The 20,876-nt window shown below is 43.8% G+C and overlaps 1 protein-coding gene across 1 annotated transcript in view; it reads right to left on the bottom strand.

Annotated features, from left to right (window-relative positions):
• LOC124595900 (long-chain-fatty-acid--CoA ligase 1) overlaps nucleotides 1-3,678 on the bottom strand; it is a 262,999-nt gene extending 259,321 nt beyond the window's left edge. The window contains exon 1 of the mRNA XM_047134808.1: nucleotides 3,529-3,678. Within this exon, the coding sequence (XP_046990764.1) occupies nucleotides 3,529-3,675 (147 nt within the window). The 5' untranslated portion in view covers nucleotides 3,676-3,678. The remainder of the gene's footprint in view (nucleotides 1-3,528) is intronic.
• Between the last annotated feature and the right edge of the window lie 17,198 nt (nucleotides 3,679-20,876).

The following is a 20,876-nucleotide window of genomic DNA, read 5'->3' as shown; positions in this document are numbered from 1 at the left end:
AAACTTCTAACTTTTTTCAGGAAGAAATTTATAAGATTTCCTCTTGCAAACCATACAGTAACTTTTTTATCCTTTCTGAGAACACTGGAAGCTGTTTTGAATGCCAACGGGTTTCCGACATCGTAATTTACTGTGTTATTGGTGTTTCCACATTCATGTCCGCCTACTGTAGTTCTAAATTTCCTTACGGTCACTCAACAATGATATTTTACTGTAGAGAACAATGTCGTTAGCGAACAGTCTGATAGCGTTGCTGATCTTATCAAATAAATTGTTCAGTCATAGGCAAACTCTTCCTTGGGGCACATTCTATTCCAGTTTTTGTTTCTGTTGCAAATTCTTCTATCAGTGGAAAATTATTTGAGCGGACCGCATACTTACGGAAGACATTGTGTACCATCTCGGTTATTTCATAACAATGTATCGTAATTAGAGAACGCTTCTCGGGATTTTGGGAAGATAATGTGCCGCTATTTTTTTTTTTTTTGGCCTGCTTCTGCAAGATGTTTTGTAATTCTTCCTCTGTGAATATCGTAAATTTCCATCACAGAATATTCTTTAGGATTCCGCAAGAACTGGATGTTAGGAATATTGGTGTATAATTCAGTTCATCCGTTCTTTTACTCCTCGTATAAACATAGCATGGCACTGGTCTTCAGTGTTACGTCCTCTGTTCGCTGCATGTCACCTAAATATGGCAAATCAGAGTTTATTAGCGTGCGACAAATCGCAGTTTATTAGCATGGGTTGTCTACGAAAGTCAACATTTGGTTTGAAGAGAGAACACGTGTTACTCATAACTTTTTATCTGAAGACTGAAACGAAGAGACACCCACCACGGAGTTTGGCTGTTGTTCCTCTGAACAGATGTCCGTCCTGACGTCACTGCGCAGAGAGCGGAGTCGTAAACGCCATTTGTCAGTGAATCGTGCTAACTCTGTTCCCCGTGTATTTGTGTTCCAACTACCCATGCGCTGCGAGACAGTTAACTTCCACTGCAAGCGAACGAAAGACCGATAAATCAGAGAGGACGTGTTCATTCGGTTACTTCCTCTAGAATTCCCGTGGTCATCCACAAAGTAAAATCAGTAAGGGGTTCTAAATCATCTATTCAGTCACTCTGTGTCCATACAGGTACCGAAAGGGAAGGCAATAGATAAGGCCGAAATACTGAATTCGGGCTTCTGAAATTGCTTCACGGTGGAGATCGTAATGCGACCTCTCCTTTCGGTCATCGTACTAACGTTGCAATGTCAGACATTGAGATAACGGATCGCAGAATACAAAAGCAACTATAGTGGCGTAGAAATTCGTTGGAGCAATGAAGGGCACTTAGCGACTGCAAGAAAGCGCAGGTCATTCTCGTTTTCGAGAAGGGTCGTAAGACAGATGCACGTAGTTACGTGCCCATGCTGTTGACGTCAATTCGTTCCAGAGTCATGGAACACGTTCTGTGCTCAAGAATTATTACGTTTTTGGAGAATAAAAATCTCCTCTATAAAAATCAACATGGATTCAGCAAAGAGAGATCTTACGAAACGCAGCTCGCTCTGATCCTCCTTGAGATCCAAAGCGCAGCAGACAACGGCGCTGAGGTGATGCCATGTTCCTTGAGTTCAGCAAGGCATTTTACTCCGACCCGCATTGCCGTTTAATGAAAAAACTACGAGATTACCGAGTATCTGACCAGATTAGTGACTGGGTTCAAGATTTCCTTGCCGGCAGAACTCAGCACGTCGCTGTTAACTGAACAAAATCGACAGATGTAATTTCCGGGGAACCCCAATGAAGTGTGATAGGACTGTTACTGACTGAAATGTGTTCATATGGTGTAGTAGAAGGCGTCGGAAGCTCTTTAAAACTGTTAGCAGATGATGCGACTATGGATAAGAAAGTAGCAATGCCATAAGACAATATCATTTTGCAAAATGACCTACCGAGGGTTAATGAATGGTGCAGGCTCTGGCAATTGACCCTGAACGTCAATAAGTGTATCTAACATATTGCACATACATAGAACAAAAAATCCACTACTGTGAAAATCTCAAATAGCTCGAAACAGTATCTTCTGTAAAATATCCAGGAGTAACTATCCAGAGTGAACTTGTGTTGAAGGATGACATAAAACAAAAAGTAGGAAAAGCAGATGCCAGACTGAAATTTACAGGAAGAATCTTCAGGAATGTAACTTATCTACGGAGGAAGTGGCTTATAAGGCATTTGTTCGACCGATTCTTGGATATTGTTTATCTATCTGGGACCCCTGCCAGGTAGGAGTGATAAAAGAGATAGAGAAGGTCCTACGAAGAACGGCGCGTTTCGTCACGGAATAATTTAGTCGGCGCGAGAGCGTCACAGAGATGCTCAACAAACTCCTGTGGTAGATGTTTTAAGACAGTCGTTGTGCATCCAGGTGAGGTTTACTACTGAAATTTCGAGAGAATACTTTCCGGGAAAAGTCGGACAAAATATTACTTCTTCCCACATACATCCTGCGAAATGACGACGGTGAGGAAATTCGGGAACTTAGAGGTAATACTGAGGCTTACCGACAGTCATTCATCCCACGCGCCTTCACGAATGGAACATGGAAGGGGGAATCAGTTAGTGGTACTAGAGTACCCTCCGCCACACAGTTAGGTGGCTGACAGAGTATTGATATAGATGAAGTTTCCATACGGTGTAAATAATATGAGGGACGTTCAATAAGTAATGCAACACATTTTTTCTCGGCCAATTTCTGTTGAAAAAATATGAAATTTGTTTCGGGACATCCCGATAGCTGGCTGGTCTTCGAAATGGCGTCTGTAACGGAGCTGTCTTACGAGCAGGGAGCTCTCATTGAATTTCTTTTGGCAGAAAACCAGAACATCACAGAAAATCATAGGCGCTTGCAGAATATCTAGGAGACCTGGCAGTGAACAAAAGCATAGTGAATCACTGGGCGAGGCGTCAGTCATCATCACAACAAGGTCGCTCAAACCTGACCGATCTACCGCGTGCCGGCCGGCCGGACACATCTGTGACTCTTGCAATGCACTCATTCGAGGTGGTCGACAGATCACAATTAAACACCTTGCTCGGCAACTGGAAGTCTCTGTTGGTAGTGCTGACACAGTCGTCCACAAAATTTCATTGGAGTTGTCTTCCTCATCCACACAACAACCCGGATTTTGCAACATCCGATTTGCATCTGTTTGACCTAACGAAGGGTGCATTCCGTGGGAAGCGGTTTGTGGATGATAGGGAGGTTACTGATGCAATCAGACGTTGGCTCCGACGGCGACCAGTGGATTGGTAGCATGCAGACCCTCCCAGTAGGGTGGCGTAAGGCCGTCGTATTAAGCGGAGATTACGCTGACAAACACGGTTTTTAGCCAAAAGAGTGGGGAATAGTACGGTGTGTTGGAATCCTGAATAAAAGCAACCTTGTAGAGACAGTAGCCACCCGAAACGGCTGCAGGAGTTATGGAAGCCGTTTCCTGGCGGCCAAGCTGAACAGTGTCGGTAGACGGGAGAGGTACTCACTGGCAGTTGGTCGCTCTGGTGGCTGAGGTCGACCAGCGGCTTCTCGGGCCGGGGCCTGGTGGCCAGGTAGAAGGCCGACGCTGCCGCCACGCCGGTCAGCGCGAGCGCGCCGGCTGGACCGCCGATGTAGTCCAGGTAGTGGTCCATCTCCTCCACTGCAACACCACACCACACTTATTACTAAAGCTGCAACACCGAAAGAGAATCGTCAAGACGAGTAGAGACGTGGAGGATGTGAGGGACACAGATGTGCATCTAGGGTTCAGTTCTGGGGAGGGTCACAGTTTGTTAGTGACCTCATCCCTCCCTACGTTAAAGGTGAAGGGGTGAGAAAGGAAAGGAACATGAAGAACCTAATGACATCAGCTGCATCGAGACTTTATGTGGAATCAGGGATGAGTGAGAAATGTGTGCCGAACCTAGGATCTCCTGCTTACTAGTCAGATGCGTTAACCACTGTGCCTCGAAAACACAGAATTCATTGTAAATGTGTGGTCTGTATCGGCACGTTCTCCGGCCAACTCACAGCCCCATCTAGCGCAACCTGTCCGCAGTCCCCGTCCATTTCCTTCATACTCGCTAATTTTAGATTCCCGTAGAAGGTCGAACGTAAAAGTGCATCCACATTGGAGAGTGTGGATTCGTAATTCCCTTCAAGGCGAATCAGTTATGTAGGGTAAGGTCGGGTGAGAGTATGCGTCTGTTAAAGAGTTCGCAGTGGCATTTTCTGTACACTGGCAACACTGACCGCCAACGAAAACCATATTCAGTTGGTGCTTTTATAGCGACGCCACCAGATGTACTCTTGAAGGGCTCTGCCACATTTATTGGTTATATTAGGTAAATATAATTTTTGTTTCAAATTACGTAATCTTTAAGTTTTATATCGTAAGCAACAAGCACTATCTAGGTAAGCACTAGAAAATAAAACCATTTGCCAAAAGAATCACCGTTCTGTGTGAAAGAAACCACGGCACGACAAACAGCGGAACGAGGCAGTGACTGCCATGAGCGATATTTTTTTGAACCGTGTGGCTCATATGTTAAGTGTGCGCTGTGTTTCCTCTTTGTTTCTAATGGTTACTCCTGCAGGTACATCCATTAGGCACACAGACGTGAGTGCATTGTTTTGAGCTGTTTCTTCTAGAGCAGCCGGAATGCAAACAGATGAGAAATCCGTCGAGTGTTCGGAATATTCCCGTCGAAACCAACCGAGCGAGATGGCTCAGTGGTTAGCACGTTGTACTCGCATTCGGGAGGACTACGGTTCAAACCCGAGTCCTGCCACCCTGATTTAGGTTTTCCGTGATCTTCCTAAATCGCTTCAGGCAAATGCCGGTGTGGTACGTTTGAAAGGGCACGGCCAATTTCCTTCCCAATCCTTTCCTAATCCGAGCTTGTGATGCGTCTCTAATGACCTCGTTGTCGACGGGACGTTAAACATTAGTCTCCTCCTCCCGTTCAATCCGGATTTCACAGCAAAAGATTTTGCTCCATCAGAAATCACTGAGAGAGCCGAATTCTTACCAACTGAAGAAGGCAAAGGAGTTCAACAGAAGCCCACGGAAAAATGCCACTCCTCAGTTGGGTATGATTTGTCTGTGCAGTCACCAGGAGAAAAAAACTACGAGTCTGACACAAATGAAGTTCAGATGCCGATGTACGAACAGGAATAAGCCTATCCAGTATTTATCCACTGCGAAAATACTCGTACGATCGACCCACAAAAAAGAAGAAAATGGCAAAAAAATCCGAAATCTTGTCTCGGTCTCCGAACAAAATGTATTGTTAGAAAAACAAGCTAAACCAGACGAAACCAAGATGAGGCAAAATACCAGTAACGAGCAACGCAGAATCTGTAGGGCTTATCTGGATTAATCGTGCCGTCACCTCCAGGAACAACCAGATCAAAATTCAAGGAGGAAACTAATGTTTTGAATTGTCCAGGGTGTGGTGAAGTCTACAAGGAGCCTATCACGGAAGACTGGGTTCATGCTCCCAATGGTGCATGAAGAATGCACAGTTGATGTAGGGCGTGGTGAATTTTCTTGTGATTTATGTTAGTGCGTGCTCTTTCATTACACGTCACGTACTCTTACCAAACGATGTCGCTAAGATTACGAACGAGCAGTGTCTTACATATGTTGACGTTTGTTTGTGTTAAAAGTTAGGCAGCTGCAAATGATATATGTTGTTCCTAGATAAACCAGCAATACTTTGTTGTAAGAAAAGTTTGTTTCAAACTTCTCATCTACTAGATATGGACGGTTAAATACTAAGCGCGTACTGTCTCCCGACTTCCCTTATGAATGAGTAGTGTCTCTTCTTTGGAAGATGCAATGTGCATTGTGTCCACGGGACGCAGTGGTTAACGGAACACCATAGTAAGCAGGAGATAGTGATTGTGAGTATTGGTCCGCCACACGTTTTCACTCGTCGTTGCTGATTCTACATGAAGTATCGCTGCAACTGATATCACTAGTTTCTTCCCTTTCCTTTCCTTCCTCCCCCCTCCACCTTCAATTTACACAATAAAGTATATTATTATTATATTTAAAAAAATTATATAATTTGTTTACTTTAGTGGTTAGTACATCGTTTGAGCTTAGCTTCTAAGAAATGGTATCCGTACATATTATTAAAATGGTTGTACAGATTTATGCATGTATGTATGTATGTTCCACATCTCTTCCTAAACCTCTGCACTGATTTCAACCGAACTTGGTACAGGTATCACTTATTGTCTGATGAGAGTCCCTATAGTGGTAAGAACCATGTACCTATTACAGGAGAGGAAGTGAGGTTGAAAAAATAGTGTAGCTCACGGTGCACGAAACTGCAAATTTTATTCATCCTGTATGTTGAGAATGAGAGGATGTAGTGGCTTGCAACAAACTTTACACAAAGTTTCAAATAGTTACGATACTTTTTCTCACTGGCAACCACCACAAAGCGATGAAGGAAAAAAAATTATCGCTTATTTACATCCTCGCTGTTCATGCAATGAAAACTGCCGCATCAAATGGTTCAAATGGCTCTAAGCTCTGTGGGACTTAACATCTGAGGTATTCAGTCCCCTATACATAGAACTCCTTAAACCTGACTAACCTAAGGACATCACATACATCCGTGCTCGAGGCAGGATTCGAACCTGCGACCGTAGCAGCAGCGTGGTTCCAGACTGAAGCTCCTAGAACCGCTCGGCCACAGCGGCCGGCCCACTGCCGCATCAGCCATGACTTTTTAATTTGTTAGTTCTTTACTAATAACCACGTTGTGCAGACAGTATTCACGTATATCACTCAATGTACCTGCAAAATTACACTGAGGATTCAATAGTCATGGGATACCTCCTAATATCGTGTCGGACCTCCTTTTGCCCGGCGTAGTGTAGTAATTCGACGTGGAATGGACTCAGCAAATCGTTGGGAGTCTTCTGCAGAAATACTGAACCATGCTGACTCTATAGCCGTCCATAATTGCGATAGTGTTGTTCTTGAAACCAATCGAGAACCGTTGTGGCCCAATGACAAGGCGCATTGTGATCCACAAAAATTCCATCGTTGAATGGGTGCAAATGGTGTCCAAGTAGCTGAACATAACCATTTCCAGTCAGTGATCGGATCAGTTTTACCAGAGGACTTAGTCCATTCCACGTAAACACAGTCCACACAATTATCGAGCCACTAACAACTTGCACAGCGCCTTGTTGATAACCTGGGTCCATCAACTCATAACAACTGAAATGCGGACTCGTCTGACGAGGCTACGGTTTCCCAGTCGTATAGGGTCCAATCGATATGGTCACTATCCAGGAGACGCGCTGCCGTTAGCAAAGGCGCTCGCATCGGTCGTCTGCTGCCATACCCCACTAACGCCAAATTCCGAGGCACTGTGCTAACGGATACGTTTGTCGTACATCGTCTATTGATTTCTTCGGTTCTTTCAACCAGTGTTGTTTGTCTGTTAGCATTAGCAACTCTACGCAAACGCCGATGCTCTCGGTCGCTGAGTTCTGTCCGTGGTCAGAGGTAATGGTACTCTCGGCACTCTCTTGACACTGTTGATCCCGGAATATTGAATTCCCTGACGATTTCCGAAATTAAATGTCCCATGCATCTAGCTCGAACTACCATTCCGCTTCAACACATGTTAATTCCTGTCACACGTCGTAGCCACGGTGGAAACGTTGTCACATGAATCATCTGAGTACAAATGGCCGCTCCGCCAATTCACTGTCCTTTTATACCTTGTGTATGGGATACTACCACCACTTGTTTATGTGCATATCGCTATCCCATTACTTTTGTCACCCCATTGTATATAACTGTACAATACATAATTCATGAGATACGACACCATAAACACTGAGATGTGTGAAAACTCGCCGCATCAAGCGTGACGTTCAAATTTATTACTTCTCCGTTACTGACTCCTTTCGCAACAAATTTCTGAGGAATATGCCGCTGTATGTATGTACAAAATTATGTCATTGTACACATATAGTTCAGAAGACATGATGTCATAAAGAGAGAGCTCCGTGAGAAACTACCCCATCAAGCATGAATTTTTAATTTGTTACTTCTTCACTACTAACTGTATCCATGACACATTTTGCGGACAGTATTCACCTATACCATTGAATGTACCTGAAAAATTACATCGATGCATGACACATTATTCAGGAGATATGACGTCATAGAAATTGACAGGCATGAAATCGAAACTGCAGGATCAAATTCACTAGGGATTCAGGTGAAATATGTGTACATATATATGCGAAATATGTTAAATGTATGTGAAATGTACACTCCTGGAAATGGAAAAAAGAACACATTGACACCAGTGTGTCAGACCCACCATACTTGCTCTGGACACTGCGAGAGGGCTGTACAAGCAATGATCACACGCACGGCACAGCGGACACACCAGGAACCGCGGTGTTGGCCGTCGAATGGCGCTAGCTGCGCAGCATTTGTGCACCGCCGCCGTCAGTGTCAGCCAGTTTGCCGTGGCATACGGAGCTCCATCGCAGTCTTTAACACTGGTAGCATGCCGCAACAGCGTGGACGTGAACCGTATGTGCAGTTGACGGACTTTGAGCGAGGGCGTATAGTGGGCATGCGGGAGGCCGGGTGGACGTACCGCCGAATTGCTCAACACGTGGGGCGTGAGGTCTCCACAGTACATCGATGTTGTCGCCAGTGGTCGGCGGAAGGTGCACGTGCCCGTCGACCTGGGACCGGACCGCAGCGACGCACGGATGCACGCCAAGACCGTAGGATCCTACGCAGTGCCGTAGGGGACCGCACCGCCACTTCCCAGCAAATTAGGGACACTGTTGCTCCTGGGGTATCGGCGAGGACCATTCGCAACCGTCTCCATGAAGCTGGGCTACGGTCCCGCACACCGTTAGGCCGTCTTCCGCTCACGCCCCAACATCGTGCAGCCCGCCTCCAGTGGTGTCGCGACAGGTGTGAATGGAGGGACGAATGAAGACGTGTCGTCTTCAGCGATCAGAGTCGCTTCTGCCTTGGTGCCAATGATGGTCGTATGCGTGTTTGGCGCCGTGCAGGTGAGCGCCACAATCAGGACTGCATACGACCGAGGCACACAGGGCCAACACCCGGCATCATGGTGTGGGGAGCGATCTCCTACACTCGCCGTACACCACTGGTGATCGTCGAGGGGACACTGAATAGTGCACGGTACATCCAAACCGTCATCGAACCCATCGTTCTACCATTCCTAGACCGGCAAGGGAACTTGCTGTTCCAACAGGACAATGCACGTCCGCATGTATCCCGTGCCACCCAACGTGCTCTAGAAGGTGTAAGTCAACTACCCTGGCCAGCAAGATCTCCGGATCTGTCCCCCATTGAGCATGTTTGGGACTGGATGAAGCGTCGTCTCACGCGGTCTGCACGTCCAGCACGACCGCTGGTCCAACTGAGGCGCCAGGTGGAAATGGCATGGCAAGCCGTTCCACAGGACTACATCCAGCATCTCTACGATCGTCTCCATGGGAGAATAGCAGCCTGCATTGCTGCAAAAGGTGGATATACACTGTACTAGTGCCGACATTGTGCATGCTCTGTTGCCTGTGTCTATGTGCCTGTGGTTCTGTCAGTGTGATCATGTGATATATCTGACCCCAGGAATGTGTCAATAAAGTTTCCCCTTCCTGGGACAATGAATTCACGGTGTTCTTATTTCAATTTCCAGGAGTGTATATGAAATGTGCGTACACTGATAAAGCGGTGGATAAAAAGCTCCTTTCAAACCCGTGGATAGATTTCAACCAAATTTGGTAGACACATTAATATCTGGAAAAAATTACTGTGGGGGTAAAAGCCCCCTATTGGGCCGGGGGTGGTAACGAGGAGACAAAAGGGGCGGGAACAGGTGGATAGACAGAGAGGGGGAAGAAGGACATAGATAAAGGTGTGAGGGAGGAGAAGCTGGACACAATAAGGGGGGAGGGGAAGTGGATGGAGGAAGGAAAGAGGAGGGGATGGACAGAAAGAGATGGAGGAGGAGATGGACACAGGGAGGGGGGAGAAGGAGATAGGCGATAAAGAGGCAGGAGGGTGGCGGTTAGGGCCAAAGGGGGAAGGAGCAGATAGAGAGAGTAGCATGAGCAGATGGACAGAAAGTGGTAGTAGTAGCCGATGGACAGACAGAGATGGTGGAAGATAGTGAGTGGAGGGTGGGGAGGTGGAGAGAAAGAGGGGGGGGGGGAGACGGAGATGCACAGAGAGGAGGGCAGAGGAGACAGACAAAGACGAAGAAGGAGATGGGCTAATGAAATACATACATACCAGGGCAAGGCCGGGCATTCAGCTAGTTTCATAAAAATACACAATCAAGAAACCATTTGTCCAAAAATAGTTGAGCGAAACCTATGTCATACAATTGTTTTAAGAACTATAATAGCAACAAACATTCACAAGTTATTTTTCTTAGTGGAGTATCTCTCCCTTTCTGCTTAGCCTACTTCGACTTGTTATGGTTTATTGGTACTATCAGTGTATTCAAAAACCGTGTCAAATTTGTTGTTGGTAGGCTGCGAATGGGCGGATTTTCCTGTCTGGAATGTTTTCTACAGCAGGTGAGGCCGCAAATAACGCTTGTCGGCTAACCCTTTGGTCGATATTACATTATCAAATTTCTTTGACCAAGTTGCTTTGTCAAATATATTTGGCGTAGTGTAACAGGCAACTTTTGTCAAATGTCGTCTTTCGTTCAGTTTACTTGATCAAATCTGGCGCCTCCCTTTGATTTGATCAAAGAAATCGATCGTCTTCTGTTTACTGCAAACTGCTAGCATGTATAAACACACTGCGAAACGATTATGTGTTGTGGATATGGAGCGAAGAAGTTCGTTCAAAATGCAAAGGAGGTCTGTTGTGGCGCTATAAATATGGAAAGGTGTTTTATAATCTGGGATGAAATAAAATGGTTTTCCTTTTTTAGCCAGGAAGATGAAAAATAACTCTCTTTCTTCGAACCCAATTATATATAGTTTGTGTAAGAAGTCGAAATCACGAAAAATGTGAGGCATGTCCATTGTCACCACTAATGTTTATTTGTTCATTGGAAAGGGATTTAATGGACTGTTGTTGTTGTTTGCCAATGACAGAATACTGACAAAATACAATTCACTGATGATGCAACAGTGGGAGCTGAAAGTGAATAGAGGTTGTGTTTTGTGCTAAACGCAACGGAATATGTTATGGCTGTGGGCTGTGGGCTATGCACATAAAAAAGAAAGCGTCAGAGTCGGACATGCTAGAGGACTAAATGTGGCAGCCTGGAAAGAGAAACTTGATAGGTACCGCAAGACAACGGAAGCAAGGGCAAGGCCAAAAATTCTTTTATGAGAAACATTAGCAGCTAATAGCCAAGAATGTAAAAATAGTGTGTAGGTTCCAGTTATTAAAATGAGCCTGAAATCGTAAGGAAACTCGCGAAACGAACTACAGGCGGCGTAAAGCATCAAAAAGTATTTGAGAAGCAAGTGAGTATACTCAATCAGCTTCTTTTGAATAAGCACATCAGGTCACAATTCATTTTTCAAGTTAAAGGATTTTCGATAGTACGATTACGACTCGGCCATTGTGAACTGTATACATTACACTGTATTCAGGTTTTATTTTATATATTAACATTAGGAAGAGGAGGGATATTAGTTTACTTACATTTAATACTGGAAAAATCACTTCCCCTTTTAATGGAACTATAAAATTAACAGGAACTACGACGGACAGTTTACTAATAGTGTAATATCCCTTTTCGCATCGCTCCAAAGATCTTTGTCAAAGAAATAGGATGAGTATTTCATCACATTTCTTTCTCAAAGAATTTTGATAGTGTATTATCGGCCTTAGGAATAGAGCTGAAAAAAATCGTGTGTTAAACGAAGCTTCCTTTTTTTTCACAATCCCCTGCCCTTATAGGTAAAAAAATAAACGCTATTAGTAATAAGAAATGTTGTTTGGAAGTACCTCATGACTGCTTCCCCTCACCGCTTCCTCCTTAGATTCGTGCCTGGACTAGGTCACTAAAATAACTGACTGAAATTGCGAACAAATGAGGTGAACTTAGCCCCAATAAGGCGCTCTTCAGCGTGTCACCAATGTTGCATTCAACTCAAACAGGGAAGAGTTGTGAAACTACAGGGAACAAAAGCAAGAGCCAGTATTCCTATCGACGTCTAAAGATCCAATATCAGCGTGTGGGTGAGTATGAACAGTTCGGATAATATATTGGTCATACCTCGACATTTCGACTCCTTCAAAACTCGCTACTACTGCAGTGACGCGATGTGGAGGAAGTATGCGACCAGCTTTCCACTCACATTATTTGAAATTCCTTATGGTGCTCGAATGTTGCCAGAGACGCAGATTATCAAAAAAAGTCATACTTTCATGTTTCATCGACTTTTGTCGTATGTAACGAGCGTGGCGAGAAATGGGACTAGAATCTCATACGTGCACGATTTATTTTCGTGAACGCTACGTAACCTGCCTCTGGTCAACTGAATTCTAAGGTAAAGGACTTAGGTGGCATTTACGTCAGCAACAACTGGAATTCACTAAGGAAAATGAGACAGCTGAGGACCATTGTAAAAGATGGCAGCAGGTTAGCCGGGTATAAACCAACGGAATAAAAGTCATCATCGAAATGTTCAAACGATACTGTATAATATTATTAGGCAAGAACCAGCGAAGTCCACAAATGTGAATAATAAAAAAATTCTTTTTTCGTTGTACAAGAAAGTACGTGAGCAGTATCATATCATTGCAAAAACGTACGAATAGCCTGAAAGAATGTAATTTATACTGTTCGTAAGAGACAGTGAGTAAGGTACGTGGATGCGTATGTTGTATGCATTTTAAGTTAAATGTCGACCATAACAGTCCTAGCTAAAACGGCAGAATTATCATCACCTGATTTTGGAAAAATAGAAAAAAAAGGAAGATTACATTCGACGTCCAGTCAACAATGAGATCATTAGAAAAGGAAAAGAATAATAGAAAGCTTTTTCACTAGTAATTAAAAACGAAAATGTTTTAGTTTGATAAAGAATACGATTCTTGTGAACACGTGTGAGCTACCACTTCAATTTCATAATAAATATTGGATGATGTCGTCCAGGATACGGAGCAGCATACATAGCACACGCCCGTTGGGCATTTTGATCACAATAGCCATACACCAACACGATATCGGCCTTTTCCGCAATTGGTAAACGGTTCATTTTAACACGGGTAATGTATCACGAAGCAAATACCGTCTGCACTGGCAGAATGTTATGTGATACCACGTTCTTCTACGTTTGTGACTATTACAGTGCCATCTCTCAAAAAGCGAAAAAAGTGGTCCAACTAAAACATTTATATTTCTTTGCGTACTACACGAATATGTAACAAAAAATGGGGGTTCCTATTTAAAATACGCATTTGATATCATTTGACCTATGGCAGCGCCATCCAGCGGGCCAACCATAGCGCCATCTAGTTTCCCCCTTCAAGCTAGACAAGTTTCGTTCTTTGTAGTTTTTTCGTTTGACGCTTATTTCGTGAGATATTTGGCCCGGTCACGATCAGTGGACCACCCTGTATAAGACAACAAGCGTCTGGGGCAGTTGGAAGATCAGTTACTGCTGCTACAGTGAGAGGTTATCAAGATTTAAGTGAGTTTGAACATGGTGTTACAGTCGGCGCATGAGTGATGGGACACAGCATCTCCGAGGTAGCGATGAACTGGGGATTTTTCCGTACGACCATTTCCCGTATGTACCGTGAATATCAGGAAGCCACTAAAACATCAAATATCCGACATCACTGCAGCCGGAAAAAGATCCTGCAAGAACGGTAACAAAGATGACCGAAAAGAATCGTTCAACGTGACAGAAGTGGAACCCTTCGGCAAATTCCTGCAAATTTCAATGCTGGACCGACAAGTGTCAGCGTGCGAACTATTCAACGAATCATCATCGATATGGGCTTTCGGAGCCGAAGGCCCATTCATGTACCCTTGGTGACTACACGACATAAAATTTCACGCCTCACCTGGGCCCATCGACACTGACATTGGACTGTTGATGGCTGGAAACGTGTTGCCTGGTTGGACGAGTCTCGTTTTAAATTGTATTGAGATATTGACGTGTACGGGTATGGAGACAACCTATGAATCCGTGGACCCTGCATGTCAGCTGGGGACTGGTCAAGCTGGTGGAGGCTATGTAATGGTGTGGGACGTGTGCTTTTGGCTTGACATGGACCCCCTGATACGTCTAGATACAACTCTGACAGGTGACAGGTACGTAACCATCTGTTCATGTCTATTGTGTATTCAGACGGTCTTGGGCAATTCCAACAGGGCAATGTGACATCCCACACGTGCAGAATTCTTTTAGAGTGGCTCCAGGAGTACTTTTCTGAATTTAAACACTTCCACTCGCCACCAAACTCCCTAAAGATGAAAATTATTGAGCATATCTGGGATGCCTTGCAACCTGCTGTTCAGATGAGATCTCCACCCCACCTACTCTTACGGATTTATGGACAACCCTGCAGTAGTCACGATGTCAGTTCCCTCCAGCACTACTTCAGACATTAGTCGAGTCCATTCCACTTCGTGTTGCGGTTCTTCTGCGTGCTCGCGGGGGTCCTACACGATATTAGGCAGGTGTATCAGTTTCTTTGGCTCTTCAGTGTATCAAAGTCGTTGATATTCCTTGGAGCCGCGTATTGCGCACCAGTCTCTTTCTGCACTTAACGATGACGTCAAGCGGAATGCTGTAGTTCTCGTCACTACGCGAAGACCGTAAGGAATGCCTCAGGAAAATAAATAGAACACCTCAGCAGAACGTGCTCCGTTGTTAACCTTAATATACAATGAAGATAGTTCTAACCCCCGCCATGATCATTCTGTTTAACTTTACCAAAACGCACAACTATGCATGCTTGTTCACTTGTATATAAAACTAGTACGGGATTTTCCTATTAGTCAAATGGTTTCCTTTTTTGAAATTCTTACCACCATGCTAGCGGAAAGTTTCGTACTTTCTCAAGTGGATGATGATATTGATTATCGTATCAAAACGTCATTTCTTATTTCCACTTGCCCACTGTAATATGTACTGACTGATTTTAAATTAGGTGTTGGAAATTCTACGTTCTTGTACTCATTCCAATCTAACGGCAGCAGAAACGCCACGAAGTCCGAGGCAGGTGAAAACAAATGTTGTCACAGCTGAGGAATCCGAGAATAGACGTATCGGTGCCAAAATACAAGTCGTGTGGGCAGGCGTGACTCGGGTTCTTTGACCGGCCGGGATGGCGCGCTATGGCAGGCAATAAAGATCACGACGCGAACACGCTTCGCAGCAGGCCGAGGGGCGGGCAGAGGGAATTACGACACGCTCTCCCGGCCGTGGCGGTTGCCCCATGTTGATGCATTGCCCAGATTTGTCCGCAAGGCATCCGCTAAACGAGGTTCTTAATCATACACTAAAAATTACGACCTCTTTGACAGTAAGATATTTTTCACTTTGTCTTACATGTATCGACAGAGTGATCAACAAAGGACGCCCTGATTTTAAAATTAAATAATATGAAAATAGACGTCATTAGAGGACTGCAAAATCGATGATTTTATAATGAAAGAAGTACCTGAAGAAGCGAAACACCCTCTTAGAAAATTTTATAAATGTCAGTGCTGGAAACCCTCTACGTTATTTGATTTTCAAACAGCTGAGCAAAACTGAATGTACTCAAGACATTTCTCTCTTTACTTAATCTGATAATCACTAAACTGACACACAATATTTTTTTTAGCGCAACGAAATCTGACTTTCAATAATCCCTACAAAAGAATGGCCCTTACTAACAATAACCTCTCTCTCTCTCTCTCTATTCGTTTAGTCGGTTCCGACTCTTCGTGACCCCATGAACCAAATCACGCCACTTTTTCCTGTCTTGCACTTTCTCCCGTAGACCTTCCAGGTTGGAACACATTGCTTCTGTGATGCCATCGATCCATCTCATCCTCTGACGTCCTCTTCTTCTAGTTCCTTCAATCTTCCCCAGCATTAATGTTTTTTCCAGCGAGGCATGCCTTCGCATTGTGTGTCCAAAGTAGGTCAGCTTTTGTTTTAAGATTAGACCTTCCAGTGAGAAATCTGGTTTAATTTGCTCCAATATTGATCTGTTGGTTCTCTTTGCAGTCCATGGAACTCTAAGAAGTTTCCTCCAACACCACAATTCGAAGGAGTCAATTCTTCGCCGTTCAGCCTTTCTAACGGTCCAGGTCTCACATCCATACATCACAACTGGAAAGACCATAGCCCTCACAATACGGATCTTTGTTGCTAGTGTTATATCTCTGGACCTTATAACCTTGTCAAGGTTGACATCGCCTGTCTACCGAGCAACAGGCGTCTCCGGATTTCATAGCTGCAGTCACCGTCAGCAGAGATGTGGGAACCGAGATAACTGAATGTGGTCACTACCTCCATGGTTTCTCCTGCTATATCCCACGAATTGGTAGGTGTAGTTGCCATAATTTTCGTTTTCTTCACATTCAGCATAAGACCAGCCTTTTCACTTTCGTCTTTCACCTTCAGTAAGAGTGTTCTCAATTCTTCTTCACTTTCTGCCAAAAGGATCGTATCATCCGCGTACCTGAGGTTGTTTACAATTATTACAGCTATTTTAATTCCTGTTTCTCCTTCATCTAGCCTCGCATTCCTCATGACATGTTCTGCACACAGATTGAATAAGTACGGTGACAGTATGCAGCCTTGCCGGACCCCTTTCTGAATCTTTATCCATTTCGTTGCTCCATACATAGTTCTCACCGTGGCTTCTTGGTCAAGGTATAAACTCCGTATCAGATGAATGAGGTGATCTGGGACACCCATGTTTTTCAGTACGTTCCATAATTTGTTGTGATCGACACAGTCAAAGACTTTGGCATAGTCAATAAAGCAGAGGTACACATCTTTCTGGAATTCTCTCACTTTTTCCATAACCCACCGAATGTTAGCAATTTGATCTCTAGTTCCTCTTCCTTTCCTAAATCCAGCTTGTTCTTCTGGCAGCTCTCGATCTAGATATTGGCGAAGTCTATTTTGTAAGATTTTCAACATAACTTTGCTAGCATGTGAAATAAGTGCGATTGTTCGGTAATTTGAGCATTCTTTAGAACTTTTCTTCTTTGGAATGGGGATGAATACTGATCTTTTCCAGTCTTCTGGCCACTGCTGCGTGATCCATATTTTTTGACATATTGAGTGCAGCACTTTCACTGCATCCTTTCCAGTGACTTTAAACAATTCTGCTGGTATTTCATCATGTCCACTAGTTTTGTTATCAGCCATATTTTCAAGGGCCCACTGGATTTCGCTCTCCAAAATATCTGGCTCTAGTTCTAAATTAACATTAACATCAGCAGTAGGAGCCCTGTCATGATGCAGTTCTTTCTTGTATAGGTCTTCTACATATTCTGCCCATCTTTCCTTAACATCCTCTGCTTCACTCAGATCTTTCCCGTTTCTATCTTTTATCATTCCAATTTTTGCCTGGAATTTTCTTTTAATTTCTCTAATTTTCTTATAAAGATCTCTTGTCTTCCCCATTACGTTACTATCTTCAACTTCCTTGCACTGTTCATTAAAGAATATATTTTTATCTCTTCTTGCTAATATCTGAAAATCTTTATTTAATTCAAACATAGCTGATCTATCTCCCTTGATTTTTGCTTTCCTTCGTTCTTCTGCAACTTGCAGTGCCTCAACTGACAGCCATCTAGCCTTCTTACTGTTCCTTTTCTTGGGAATGTGTTTCTCTGCGGCCTCCTTGACAGTATTAGCTACTTCTGTCCATATCTCTTGCGAGCTTTTGTCCTCCAGCTGTAATACATTAAATCTGTTTTGTACCTCTACAGCATAGGGCCCAATAACCTATACCTTTCATCAATCACTTACCTCACAAAAATCTTCGTTACTCAAACTACTGCCATACAGCGAGCGCCAGTACCGCCAGCTAAATAAAAGATTCTAACTACTGAAGGCACTAACTACTGATAGGCATAGTTAGCAAATGAAAGATTTTGATAGAGAACAAACAATGTCTTTACCTTAATAGTGTTTAAAAGTCATAATATACATATTAGTTCATGACATCCCGTCATACAAATTTCCTTTTTCTGACAGACACACGTCCAGATCGTTCGCTCACAAAACTCTGCCATCTCTCTCCCCATATCCACCACTGCTGACGGCTCACCTCCAACTGCACAACGCTACGCGCTGTTCATATCCAACTGCCCAACACAACAATAGCAAATATTCCAACAATGCAAACCAGCCACAGACTGCACACAGCACAGTCAGTGATTTTCATACAGAGCGCTACGTGGCGTTACCAACATAAAAACCTAAACAGCCTACTTACAGAAGTTTGGAAGTAGTAGTTACAAAGTAATGTGGTCATATCTGTACCCACTGTGCGATAAAGAGCTAACTATGTGATCCTGATTCTCACAAAGGTTGGTAACGAAGGACATTTCCAACTGAATGGACCCGTGAATAAACAAAACTGCGACTTTGGGGTTCTGAAAATTCCACTTGGTGTCAAGCGAAGCAACATTATTTGACCGAAGTCACTGTTTGGGTTGCGATGTGCATCAGGGCCATACTCGCTAACTCACTCATGAAAACGTATAGAGTACTTCCCGTTGATCTATCTTCATGAAATTGGTCAAGAACCAAGGTTTTACAATAAAGCAGAGGAAAAAAACTCCGAAAATTTATTTGTTATTATACCACACGAAAAAAACGTTCTAGAGTGTGCTGGAATTCCCAGGACTGATATTTTACCAGTATCGATATGGAAAAGAGACAAAAATCGTCGCGATTCTTGACTCCCGGAATGGATGAGCTATCTACATACATAATTAATTTTGTACGACAGAGCGAGGTGACACAGTGGTTCGCGCACTGGACTCGCATTCGGGAGTACGACGGTTCAAACCCGCGTACGGCAATCCTCATTTCAGTTTTCCGTGATTTCCCTGCATCACTTCAGGCAAATGCAGGAATGGTTCCTCTGAAAGGGCACGGCCGATTTCCTTCCCCGTCCTTCCCTGATCCAATGGGATCGATGAAGTCGCTGTTTGGTCCCTCTCGCCCAAAGCAACCAACCAACAATTTTGTACGGAACCCTCAGTGCGCAAGTCCTAATCGCAGTTGGCCAATTTTCTTATGAGAATCGACAAGTAGTGAACATTACGTTGCAATTTTGGAACAGTTTGTCGCCACAGAGGAAGTGGCGGTGGTAGCGAGTGTTTCATGCAAGGTGGGGCCCGACCACATCGCGCCCAACAGACATTTCGCTTTCTTGGTGATTTCTTCGGGAATAGAGGCATCACTCTGGACTGTCCTCAATTTGCTGATGAGGAATTGGATTTGGCTCTATATTAACTCGATCAGACTCCTTGGGATTAAATTTGTGGAGCACACTGAAAGACACAGTCTATCGAGACCATCCTATCACGCTAGACGAACTTCAGCCGTTGACCTGTGCGGTATTTGAATCCATTTCCGTTGAGACACTACAGGATGCGATGGCAAATTTCACTATTCGATTGGGACACCTCTCTACTGTGAAGGATACACGTTCCGAAAACACTGTCATGTGATTGCAAAGACTGCTTGTACAGGACGAGTTTGTTTATGCTTGCTGATGCGAGTTGCATAGCATACGGTGCCAACTGTTAGCAGCTTTTGGAACTAGTCTTTCGAAACTTCTGTATAAAATTCTTACAGCTTTTACAATAAGCATAAACGACATATTCTAACGATCTTTGTTTTCATGGTGTTTGGTTTCAAAAGCAGCGAGTCTTTTGTTGGATACCCTGCACAAGGCAATGTAACTGTTTGAAATCTGCAATTGCCTTACAATTTTATAAAAAAGAATCATAATCTTTTTATTTATTTTACAACACCATTTGGAACTTGGCGTTTTTGCAGCATTCTGGTACCCTCTGGTGCCCAGATGTTACTATTTTACATGTACAGTTACACAACACAAGCCAATTTATGATACGTGACGGAGGGTACGTCTGGTGTCACTGTATTATTTTCCCCCATTCCTGTTGCGCAGGAAGCACCACCGTCGGTACACCTGGATATGAGCTGTAATTAATTCTATGATTTTCTTATGGCGGTCGTTCCTCGTCTAGGAACGTACGCTGTCGACATTACAGCAGGAGACCTCTCCGTGAAGTACTTTGATCCTCTTCTGGCATCTGCCACAGGAGTTTCCACAGCATCACCATAACGGTCTCCCGGATGCTAAACGAACCTGTTACGAAGCCCACGGATTTTTGTTTCCTGTTCTCTATCTCTTCTACTAATACCACGAGGTAAGGATCCCAGATTAACAAGTAATACTCAAAATAGTCGAATTAAATCAGTTGGTGCTGAGGGAATTAGATTAGGAAATAAGACACTTAGTAGATGAATTTTACTATTTGGGCAGCAAAATAACTGATGATGGTCAAAGTAGAGAGGATATAAAATGTAGACTGGCAATGGCAAGGAAAGCATTTCTGAAGAAGACGAATTTCTTAACAACGAGTATAGATGTAAGTGTTAAGAAATATTTTCTGAAAGTATTTGTGTGGAGTGTAGCCATGTATGGAAGTGAAACATGGACGATAAACAGTTTAGAGAAGAAGAGAATAGAAGCCTTTGATAAGTAGTGCTACAGAAGAATGATGAAGATTAGATGGGTAGATCACATAACTGATGAGAAGGTACTGAATACAACGGG

The sequence above is a fragment of the Schistocerca americana genome, chromosome 2 (assembly GCF_021461395.2).
Source record: "Schistocerca americana isolate TAMUIC-IGC-003095 chromosome 2, iqSchAmer2.1, whole genome shotgun sequence".
Lineage (NCBI taxonomy): Eukaryota > Metazoa > Arthropoda > Insecta > Orthoptera > Acrididae > Schistocerca > Schistocerca americana.
This window is presented reverse-complemented; position numbering and strand designations above follow the sequence as displayed.